We start from the raw sequence: 11,568 nt of genomic DNA, 5'->3' as shown, positions 1-11,568 counted from the left end.
AGCATTATGCAAAAAAAATTTAATTTGAATGTTTTTTCCATTTATTTTTTTAATGTAATTTAGTATTAAAAATATTATTAGTGAAAATGTTTATCCCAGCTGAATATGGTAGAAGCTGTTCTGTTGGAGACTTCCGTTTCTAATAATGTGGAATGAAACTCAAATACTAGACATAATCAATATTTTGGTCACTTCAATATCAGATTGGTCAATAGATCTTGATGTTAGAATAATTTGGCTATGAAAAAGATATAGATAATTAAGCTTCACCTTTTCTCCGTTACTAGATGAGAAAAAATAGATCATGTATCCTCACACCTTTTAAATATTTTTTGTTTTTGTAAGCAATAATTCTAAGACTTTTAATATTTTTCTTCAGGAACTTTTTATAGCAACTAATGAAATTACGGGGACAAACTTTATTGATAAATACGTATATTTTTATAAAATCTCTTAATTTTTTATGGTATCTAATAACAAAAGAATGAAAAATGTTACGTAAGCATATATGAGTAGGTGGCAAAAGAGAAAGAGAAGTGGGCGGGCAGGTTGACACGTAATAGGCAGGTGTCGTGCAGGTGGAGCTGCTTCACTCAATATATAATTAAAGAGACTTTCTGAATCCCATCAACAAATTTTGTGTAGGTGGGATATAAGTGGTCTCTCCTTAATTTGTTGCATTTTTATTGTTTCTGTTTAATTAATTATATTAGTTTGAGAATGGATATCTGGTGCAGGTACATCCATCCATCCATCGATATGGCTGATGTAAGAGGAAGCAGTGGTACATGCAATGAGAGGTGTGGTTGTCCTTGTCCGTGCCCGGGTGGAACGTCTTGCAGGTACATCACATCATCCTATTTGAGATTTGAGAGTGCATGCTATTAAATTACACTATATGCAGGTGCGCATCGTCTGATGCAAATATGGAGCACAAGAGGTGCTCATGCGGAGAGCACTGTGGATGCAATCCTTGCACATGTTCAAAGAGTGAAGGCACAACCGCCGCTGCTGGAAAGTCTAACTGCAAGTGCGGTCCTGGCTGCGCCTGTCCCACCTGTGCCGCTTAGTTACTCCCTGGATCTTCATTAGCAGAGCGAGTTTCTATTGAATATAATTGTGGTCACCCTGAAAGTGCGAACCTATGTGTAATTTAATTGTTCGTTTGTGCAAGTACTAGTATCTAATGAATATGTTCCCAATCAAAGTAAACTTGGGTACCATTTTCCAACTTTAATTTTGAGACGGAGACACGTTCGCTCCAAATTATTTTTAATTATTATCAGATGCGTATGTATTCGTTATCCCCAACATAATCTACAATGCTTCCAAAAGGAAGTAGCTGCGGCAATTTATGGTGCTATGATTTTCAGTGAACATACATGTATAGCACAGATCCGAAGGGAGAGGGTAGATATAGTACACTCCTCCAACTTAGTATCTAGAATTTGTAACTAGATTGTTGGTATGAACATACATATAAAGCACAGACCCAAAGGGCGATTAGGGAGAGAATAGATATAGTACACTCCAATTTAGTTTCTAGAATTTGCAACTAGATTGTTGGTATGACTTGTTCGATTTTTTTGCTTGATATCTTCTTATGAGGGGTGGTGGCTCCTTATTTCTGTAAGTGGATGCTCCTTGTTTATTACCCAAAAAACATGTAAAATTACATCCAAACTCACATCTATACCCAAATGTATTCATCATAATAATTCTCTAAAATTCATGTATGACCTCCGAGGCTCATAGTATCTGTATGCAATGTCCTAAAGGAAGTCAATTGGGATTCATGATCGAGATTGATCGGTGTAAGCTGTTGCTTACTGTTGTGATATAAAGCTTAACCTTCATAAAGAAGGCATATATATACGTAAAAGAGATGCCTTAATTCAGCTCTAGCTACTATGGTACTCCGGCCTTTCTTTAAATTTAATTTTTGTCTCACAACTTTGGGGTTTTTTTCAATTTGTTCAACCCTTCAAATTCATTATGTGTATCCCGTTCAGTGAGATCACTTCGAAGAATGAAATGATGCTTCTCTGCCTTATATAAAGGAACTTCCCAAAATTTGGAGTAAAAAAACACGTTCGAAAGAGTTTTTGCAAGTTAAGAATTGTTGATGATAACTTAATGGTCATTTTGAAATTCTCTTTCAAAATTTGTTCCTCAATTCAAGAGTACTCTATCAAGTAATGTATTGTGCTGTAAATCAATTTGATAGTGACGCTTCCTCTTTCATATTTCTATGTGCTAATAATAGAAGGGCACCATATGACATTTAACAATAAGAATAAGGGTACTTCTTACCCAACCCTTTTGACGGGAAGGTTTGTTTAGTTTTAAGTCCGAAATATTGTTTAAATGTAAATATGAGTTATTTCGAATTATTTAAGGGTTTTTTTTCGTTTAGTCTAGTGAAAGCATATTAACTTGCAATGTCATCCAGTGGCTAGATTGTATTGTTTGTTGTTTAATAATATTTTAATTGTTTGATTTGATAGTATGTATTGTATTGTGACTTATAAATTTATTAAAATATTCTTAATTATTTTGGAGTAGGAGGTTGATTAAATTTAAATCATTAAGTTAAAAGGTAAAATAGCATTTTGATATATTATTTAAATATAAAATTGGAAAATTTCTTAAATCCTGTGTTTACATCAAATCGGTTGTTCAATAAAATAGGAATTTTCATTGTTACGTAATAATTAAATTTTAATAATATAGTACAGTACATTTTAAGTAAGAATCAAAATAAATATTGTAGGTATAATAACGATACAATAGATTGATAATAATGATCCAAACATAATATAAGTTTAATTAAAAGATATTAACTGAGAAATATTAAGAGTGACTAGCTTTTTTATTAAGCAATATTCATATTATTTTTTAAAATGATATAATTTCTTGATTTGATTTGATGACCGTTAGTAGCGTATTTCTCGAATTATGATGATTTAGATTTGAGCTAAATATTTTATCAGTTTGCAAAATATTCGAGATACATAAAATATGGTTTAAAATTGAATAGTCTTCAAGATTTCTAATTGAAATTGAACATACATCTAAAATTTCAATTTGAATTGAACACGTCTTGTAAAATTTTACAAAATTTTAATATCTACAATCATATATATATATGTATAAACCATTCATGGATACTGGTTAGTAAAGGAAAAGTAGATAGTTTTGATTGTTGAATATATATATATATATATATAAACCATTCATGGTTTCTGATTAGTAAAGGAAAAGTAGATAGTTTTGATTGTTGAATCTATAATGATATACAAGTCCAAACTTACCCACAGGGGCATGATGCAGAATGAACAAAATATATGGGCCCAAATATGTGGAAAAGTATACTATTTAATTCACACGCATAAACCTGTACTCATTACTCTTCACACCAAACAGAAAACAAAATTCAACGATGCCTCTGTTATAAAATCAAGCTCGTGACAATATAAATATAAAGAGATGAAGACAAGAGAAATAGATAGAAGAAGGGAAATTTTCTTCTTATTCAAGTCTCATATGTATCTATTACAATAGTGAATGAACAACCCTATTTATAGAGTGAGAAATCACTCCAAAGGTCACCATATTAAGTATCATAATAAATAGATACATTCTTATCCAAAAAGATTCATGTAACCTAATGAATATGAATGGTTATTCATGTACCAACCTTATGGACTATCCACTTAATTCAATGTATTTATAACAACCTCTTTTTTTTCCCCCTTTTCCTACTTGAATATGTAAATTTCAACTTTTGAAAAAATTACGACTTCTTCATATTCTTATTCACAAAAGTTTAAATCTATTCAAACACAAATTCAAGTTTCAATCAATATAATGATTTTTTTTAAAAAAAAAAAACCTTAACTCCAAAGCTATCCCAATGCACTTTCCCAAACAATTTTTTTTTTCTGTAATTTAAAAGTTAAAAATTTGATGTTAAAGGAAATGTCCTAAAGTGTGTAAATGCACAAAACTAAATGAGGCCCAAGTCAAATATAGACGTAATAATAATGGTATAAAAGGAAGAGACCGGGCATAGGAGACTTTGACTAAATAATATCTCCGCCCTTGTCCTTTGACTCGACTTGCTATTTTTTCTTTTACACATACATTTGCTTCTTCTTATTACTTCATACTCACATTTTCTATGATCTTTTAAATTTAAATTAGCATACTAACTTTTTTAATTTTTCATCTCATCTACGCTAATTTTGCACATAAAAATATCAAAAGGCTAAATTGAATATGGATGGCATAATTAATTAATGTTGGAGTAGAGAATAATTGGACTCCAATCTCACAGATTGAGATTTGCTCTACCTAATGTTTGGTTATGGACACAAGTATCTTTATAATATTAACGGTAAAATTACGCCCAAGGTAATTTAAATAGAATAATTGAATCGTTTGTTTGTTATATTTATAAATAATAATTGAATAAGGTGGAAAAGACCAAGTCATAAACTGTGGTGTTGAAAATTTACAACAACCAACTACGACTAACGAAGAGTGTTGATTGAATAAAAAAAGTATTAATTTGAGTCAAGTCAAACAAAGTTGGATGATGGATCGATGAGAAGCTGCAAATAGAATAGAATAGAAGAGAAGAGATCTCAATCTCATCCCATCCCTCTTTCAGCCGAAGAATAACTTGCTTAATAATCATCAGATAGAGATATGGGAGTTTGTTTCAGTTCTAATAGTCAGAGCCCATCCCATTTCAGCTCAGGTACCATTCGTAATATAAATCAGAATTTGATTTACTTCCGAATAATAAAATTAATTTAATTGTAGGCATATCATCACAGACGACAACAACTACATCCTCCTCCACGGTAAGCAACGTCTCCGGGAATAGCCAATTCTCAGCAGCCAGTGGAGTTGATGAGGTTTATGGACAGATATTACCACATCCTAATTTAAGGACATTTTCTTTTACCGAACTCAAGACCGCTACAAGAAATTTTAGAAGTGATACCGTCCTGGGAGAAGGCGGTTTTGGCAAAGTTTACAAGGGTTGGCTTGATGACAGGGCTTCATCCAGGACAGCTAGTGCCACTGGCACTGTCATTGCTGTTAAGAAATTGAATTCTGAAAGTTTACAAGGACTTGAAGAGTGGCAGGTAAATTCATATATCCTCCTTCTCCACTAATAAATAGAATGGATCTTTGCTTTTAATTTCTTATGCACCTTTCTACTATTATTAAAATCTGTGATCCTGCTAACCTTTCGACCACAAGCGATTGCTTTCTATACTAAATTTCACTCAGTTATTGTTCGTCATTGTCTAGACTAGGAACTAAATATGTACAAGTTAAAATTTGTTTTATTGCTTGTATCTCCTCTCTTTCTCCCAAGGCTCTCTGTGTATTTCATTTCATTTGTTTATGCAGTGTGAGGTTAATTTTCTTGGAACACTTTCACATCCTAACCTGGTCAAACTCTTGGGATACTGCTGGGAAGATAAAGAACTATTGCTTGTCTATGAGTTTATGCAAAAGGGCAGCTTGGAGAACCATCTTTTTGGAAGTAAGAGATGCTCTCAATGATATATTATAGGAGTTTCTAGAATAAATCAGTCGGCAATGTGCCTATTTTATTCTCCACCTAAACATATTTGTTCTCTTCGCTTTGCTCAGGGGGCTCTGCTGTTCAGCCACTTCCGTGGAATATAAGGCTTCAAATAGTGATTGGTGCAGCCCGAGGCTTGGCATTCCTACATGCATCAGAGAAGCAAGTCATTTACAGAGACTTCAAGGCCTCAAATATATTACTTGATGGCGTACGTTTCTTTTTCTTTTCCCCTGGAACATTGTCGTGCTTATCACAAGTAATATAGAAATCACAAATTGATCCAAGTTGATTATTTCAGTCACCACAAACCCTGAGCACCTTTTTGGTTGACTTAATGTTTTGCCTCAAGTTTTGAGCTCTTGATCTCAGAGAGTGAGAACATCAGGGAAAAGGTTGTTACTGATAAAACTGTTACATGACATTCTTTCAGTCTTACAATGCAAAGATATCAGATTTTGGCTTGGCCAAACTCGGTCCTTCGGCTAGTCAATCACACGTGACAACACGGGTGATGGGAACGTATGGTTATGCTGCTCCCGAGTATGTTCAAACAGGTAACGTAGTGTCTGCTTGGCTTCTATACTTGGTAGTTCTACTTCTCTGGAATCACATCTTGTGCTTACAGGTTCAAACATATATACAGTCAAATGTATGTTCATACTTGTATCGTTATTTTTTGACAGGACACTTGTACGTGAAAAGCGATGTCTATGGTTTTGGTGTTGTGCTAGTGGAAATGTTAACAGGTCTACGGGCACTAGACACAAACCGCCCAAGCAACCAGCATAATCTGGTTGAATGGATTAAGCCACATTTATCTGATAGAAGGAAGTTGAAGGACAAGATGGATTCGCGGCTGGAAGGAAGATATCCATCCAGAGCTGCAGTTCAAATAGCACAACTGGCACTGTCATGTCTTGGACCTGAACCAAAAACCAGACCAGGAATGAAAGAAGTAGTGGAGAAACTAGAACAGATTGAGGCAGCCAATGAAAGACCCAAGGAGCCTAGAATAACTTCCAGACATCAGACTGCTTATAGATACGGTCAGCCACCTTTGCACCATCGTTCTTCACTTCATCCAAGGAACGATGTAAATCGAGCCTATCCACTCCCAAAAAGAGCATCATGAATATGATAATACTATTATAGCTATGTTAATTTAGTTGTCCAAATACAAATGTTCTGTTTCTTTTTTTTTTGGTTGCCTGACGTCTGAGCTTGTGAGATGAAGTGTTAAGGCTCTGTATGGCATTGGGTTGTGCTTGTTTCAGTGATATATATGTATAGAGTTCATTATTTTGTACATTTAAGGCGATTCAAGATTTCCAATCCCCTTTGTTATGGATATGGTTGAGTATGCATGATAGTGTGCCTGGTGATGAGAAGTTAGAAAATGGAAGCAGATAATCAACACCTGCACTGCACACAGAGTTGATGCATCTCTTATTTTGAGATATATGTATTCCTAGAATCACTATATCTCTATTCTAATCTCTGCTTCATGGATCCATTTCAGGTTTCTCTTTGATATGTTTTTTTTACTAGTTTTCGAACACGTGCAATGCACGTGTATTTCATATCATTTTAAACTACACGAATACACAGTCAACTATGAACCTGTGTGCTCTAAACATAGTCCATGTTTACATTTCAAAGTTCAAATATGCAAATGCATGCACAGATCAACTTATATCTGAATTTAAGTTTTATTGCAACAGGAACTTTTCATAAATAGATATTATACTAAAAAAGTGAATATGCTGCTAGTTTAGCAATAATACAAAAGGTGTTGGTCAATATTTGTAGCTAAATCAATTATATTGGAATAGATTTATTTGAAGTAGACTCTTTTTTGGAAGAGAATCCTAACCAAAGAAAGACACATGAAATAATTGGAAAAACTCACCTTATGATACACACTATAGAGTAATTAATGAATGTAAAAAGATTGCTCAGAATAAATATCATTGAGAACATTAAACTACGTACGACTAACAATAAAAGGGAAATTTTATATATTAAAATATGAATGAAGAATAAAAAAAAAGTTACTATTTGAAGATGAAAGAAAGAAAATTTAATGAGTGAAATAAATTTTAGAGTTCCTACACACAAGAATTGTAGGAAAAGTAAATAAAATTTTTTCTTGAAAAAGTTAAATTTATAGAATAAAATTACGGAAATATGAAAAGACACATGAAAAAATTGAAAGGTCAAATATTATTAAAATAAATATAAAAAAATAAAATTTAACTTTAAAAGATACATGAATCTCATTTAATTTCTTGTCTTTAGGGAATACTCATTTTTATTTTTTAAAAATTGTGTGAGAAATTTGAAAGGTCAAATTTTGAAATGAGAATAAGAAGATTAAATATATATATATATATATATATATAAAATTATAAAAGTTTTAATTTAGTAGAGAGGTAAAATAGTAATTCAACTTTTTACTTTAGAGTCTTCCACTTGTAATATATGATTTGTCTCAATTTAGGTTTCTCAAAAAATAATGAATTTATTTTGACATACTATTAACTTTTAAATAAAATATTGTGAAAGAACTTACACATCCAACAGAATCCTAAAGGGGGCGTTGTAGTGAAGTAATCAGGATTTGCATATTCTTTTTGTGGCATTTGTGACAACTTAAAAAATAATGAGCTAGTTTGATTTAGAATGAAGTTTAAAAAAAGAAACAAGTTTTTTTAATCTTGTGGTTCTAGATTAAAGTTATGTCAAATATAACAAACTGTCATTTAATCTTGTGGCCTTAAAAATGTTGCGAGGAAAGTTGAAGATAAAGTATTGTCAAAAAGTGAAAGCGTCCATTATTTTTGAAAATGATTAAAAAGGAAATTAGATCACTCTTTTCAAAACGGAGAAAACACAAAATTATCCTCATAATCACATAATGGAGTGTATGCATTTGAGGAGTAATTTCCCTAGATAGTCACACATATTTGGAAAATTAACTAGGAATATCACTTATGCCTCTTCTATTAGGATGTCATGTCATGTTACGTTATTTATTTTATCATTATTAAAGAAAAATATGCTTTAAACCTATTTAAACATTAGGTTGCAGTATGTTTATTCAAAAAAATATTATTTTTTATTATGTTTTTTTGAAAATGTTTTGTTTTTTAGATATATAAAGATAAATTTTAAAATTGAATGAAAAACAAGGTATCCCATTTCTACAACTAACTAGTAATAGAATGTATCAACTCTTTTTTAAAAATAAGTTTTTTAATTTTTGAATGATAATTATTATTTTTTAGTATAAGCTTTTTAATTATATAATTTTTTTATGGTGCACTTTTTCTTCTCCTATTTAGATAGATATTTCTACATTTCATTTTGTTGGAGCATTCCCTAAAATTACTTAAAGTGTGATAAATATAAATAGACATTATAATTTTTTTTAAAAAAATAAATCAATTTTCAATTTTCATTTTATTAACCTTAAAAATTGAAATTTGAAGCATTTAAAGATATTTCATTTTTTTCTTGTAATAGCCATTACTGTTTTTATTTTTGTAAAAAAAATAGTTCAATTTCATTTGTTTCCTTTAAAATTGAAATTAGAGACATTTAAAAATCATCCATTTTTGCCGTTGCTGTTTTTTTTAACAAAAGAACTTTTATTTTCTATTTAAAATAGATATATTGAAATTCCTGTTTTTAATTGTATTTTAGAGCATATTTAAAATGTTTTTTGAATAATTAAGATTCTTGAATATTTGTGGTGCTGACATATGACACTTTTTACTTCTCCTATTATATATATATAGATCTTTTTAAAAAAAAATAGACAAGCCCATATATTATATCCACTAGAAAAAATTATATTAAGAACTGTGATATGAGCTTCTTTGATTCTTCAAGAAGATATGTGGTTCCTCCTATTCTTTAAAAGAATTAGAAAAATATTAATAATAAGTTAAAAAATGTGACATGTCACCTTAGTAGGAGAGAAATAATGTATTTTTTTTTGTGTCAAGTATATTTTGAGAAAAATAGGCAAAGATGAACAATATTATGGTCCTAAAACAAACACAAGTGATATTTCTAGATAATTGTCAAAACATGGGTCACTATCTCATGAAATTACTGTACATTTGAGATAACTTAGATGGACATTTCATATTAGTATTTATCAAGAATTTTCTCAAAGTTTAATTCATATGCACAATATTAACACTTCAATATATTACTCATGTTTGACGTTTGATGGAATTTAAATTATTTATATATATATAAAAACAAATCTAGATTTCATAATCTTCGGTCATTACAAAAAAGATATATCTATAAACAATTTATTACAATTAAAAAAAACTAATTGTAATAACATAAAAAACACTATAAATAACTGTATAATCATTTAAAATTTATTAAATATAAATTTATAAAATGATTCGAATTATATTGAATTCATAAATATATTAATCCAAATAAACATTGTGGATTGATATAATTGAGTTAAATATTTAAGTTTAATAAATATGGATTTAATTAAAGTCTAAATTAATTGATTTGGGCTACATTGGATGAACTCAATTTGTTAAACCCAATCTCATCTATTTTTAGAGTTTATCTTGGCGCCACGTGTGCAGATGATGTGGCATGCCAAGTCAAATAAGAAAAGCAATAGAATCATGACATGTGTCAAAGATGACAAGCCCACTCCATAAAGCCCAAATGTCATGTCACTTAAATCTGATTGGCTGAACGGAATCATATTCCAATCGCAACTCCTCTGTTCTAAAACTATAAATAGGGGTCCTCATAATTTAGAAGACAAAAAAATTCTAAACAAAGAAGCTAGAGAAACTCTGTGGTACAAACGCTATTTAATTCTCTACAAGCTACAAGTTTAAGAATTCAAGTATTCAAGTTCAAGAACGATCAAGATCAAGACCACCGAATTCAAGAACAAGCTCGAAGCCCTTAAGTTTAAGATCAAGACCACCGAATTCAAGAACAAGCTCGAAGCCCTTAAGTTTAAATAAAAATCAAGATCAAGATAAAGTTCAAGTTTATCATAGATTCAAGAACAAGCTTTAAAGCCCTTAAATTTATATTTGAAAAGGCGAATTCAGAGAAATTATAGAAATTGTAACATTCGCATTTGAAATAATAAAATTAATTGTTGCTATAATTTTTCGTTCTTGATTATTGTTTTCTCAACACGAATTTTATTGTTTACAAACTGATAAGTCGACCTCAACCTAAAGGATGTAAGAGAGAATTAATAAGTAGCACTATTTTATTTTATTAAATATCATCAAAAGCACTACAAATAAATTAACCTTACCTACTATAACTGATACAAAAAGAATTTTTCAGTAGCATTATTTTAGCAATAACGTGAATACTCAACTGCCGGCTCTCTACAAGGTTAGAAAAAATTGCAAGGCTCTTGGCAATGATAAATTGAGGGGCTTTTTTTAGTAATAAAAAATATGTTTTTTTTTTAAAATATTGAATAGTCTTGTTAGAAAAAAATATTAAAAGAAGCTTGACAAATCTAATGAATAAAAAAAAATCAATTATAAGAAAATTAACGAAAAAGAGTCTAAAATATTCTTGAAGTATTGAAAATGGTACAAAATTATCCTCCATTTACTTATTGGTTCCAAAATACCCTCCTTATCCATCTATTGACTCTAAAATACCCTTGTCTTCAAAATTGATCACTTATTTAACGGTTTTAAAATTAAATTAAAAACTGTTAAATAAGTGATTAATTTTGAACGCAAAGGTGGATGCCAGTATTTTGAAACCAATAGATGAGTGAAAAAAGTATTTTGAAGCAAACAGGTGGATGAACAATAAACTTTATATTATTTTCAATACTTTCCATAAAAATAAATTTAATTTTGCATCTCAAGAAATTAAAAAGATACTATTAGGTATTTTGAGCTGCCTTCTGCTTCAAACTAACT

General features: G+C 30.4%; 2 protein-coding genes across 3 annotated transcripts; both read left to right on the top strand.

Annotated features, from left to right (window-relative positions):
* The first annotated feature begins 626 nt into the window (after positions 1-626).
* LOC101257315 (metallothionein-like protein 4B) lies at positions 627-1,237 on the top strand. 2 transcript variants are annotated; one of them, XM_004231052.5, is made up of 3 exons: positions 627-645; positions 738-842; positions 905-1,237. In XM_004231052.5, exons 2-3 carry the CDS (start codon positions 760-762, stop codon positions 1,068-1,070), a joined length of 249 nt encoding a protein of 82 aa, XP_004231100.1. In that variant the 5' UTR covers positions 627-645; positions 738-759; the 3' UTR covers positions 1,071-1,237. The 2 variants fall into 2 exon arrangements, with proteins under 2 accessions (XP_004231100.1, XP_010315421.1); XM_010317119.4 differs by having other exon boundaries at positions 629-659.
* Positions 1,238-4,091: 2,854 nt separating this feature from the next.
* Positions 4,092-6,959, top strand: LOC101257025 (probable serine/threonine-protein kinase PIX13). Its single transcript, XM_004231050.5, has 6 exons — positions 4,092-4,765; positions 4,831-5,159; positions 5,431-5,566; positions 5,677-5,819; positions 6,042-6,165; positions 6,295-6,959. Exons 1-6 carry the CDS (start codon positions 4,714-4,716, stop codon positions 6,741-6,743), a joined length of 1,233 nt encoding a protein of 410 aa, XP_004231098.1. The 5' UTR covers positions 4,092-4,713; the 3' UTR covers positions 6,744-6,959.
* Positions 6,960-11,568: the final 4,609 nt, after the last annotated feature.

Source organism: Solanum lycopersicum, chromosome 1 (genome assembly GCF_036512215.1).
Source record: "Solanum lycopersicum chromosome 1, SLM_r2.1".
NCBI classification, from domain to species: Eukaryota; Viridiplantae; Streptophyta; class Magnoliopsida; order Solanales; family Solanaceae; genus Solanum; species Solanum lycopersicum.
Note: the sequence above shows the minus strand (reverse complement) of the source record. Positions and strands in the feature narration are given on the sequence as shown.

What these genes read in the sequence shown, in the direction of transcription:
- LOC101257315 (XM_004231052.5), top strand. Translation starts at nt 760, where the DNA reads ATGGCTGATGTAAGAGGAAGCAGTGGTACATGCAATGAGAGGTGTGGT. An exon ending in CCGGGTGGAACGTCTTGCAG is followed by an intron (nt 843 to 904) that starts GTACATCACATC and finishes CACTATATGCAG; the next exon opens with GTGCGCATCGTCTGATGCAA.
- LOC101257025 (XM_004231050.5), top strand. Translation starts at nt 4,714, where the DNA reads ATGGGAGTTTGTTTCAGTTCTAATAGTCAGAGCCCATCCCATTTCAGC. An exon ending in CCCATCCCATTTCAGCTCAG is followed by an intron (nt 4,766 to 4,830) that starts GTACCATTCGTA and finishes ATTTAATTGTAG; the next exon opens with GCATATCATCACAGACGACA. An exon ending in CAAATATATTACTTGATGGC is followed by an intron (nt 5,820 to 6,041) that starts GTACGTTTCTTT and finishes ACATTCTTTCAG; the next exon opens with TCTTACAATGCAAAGATATC.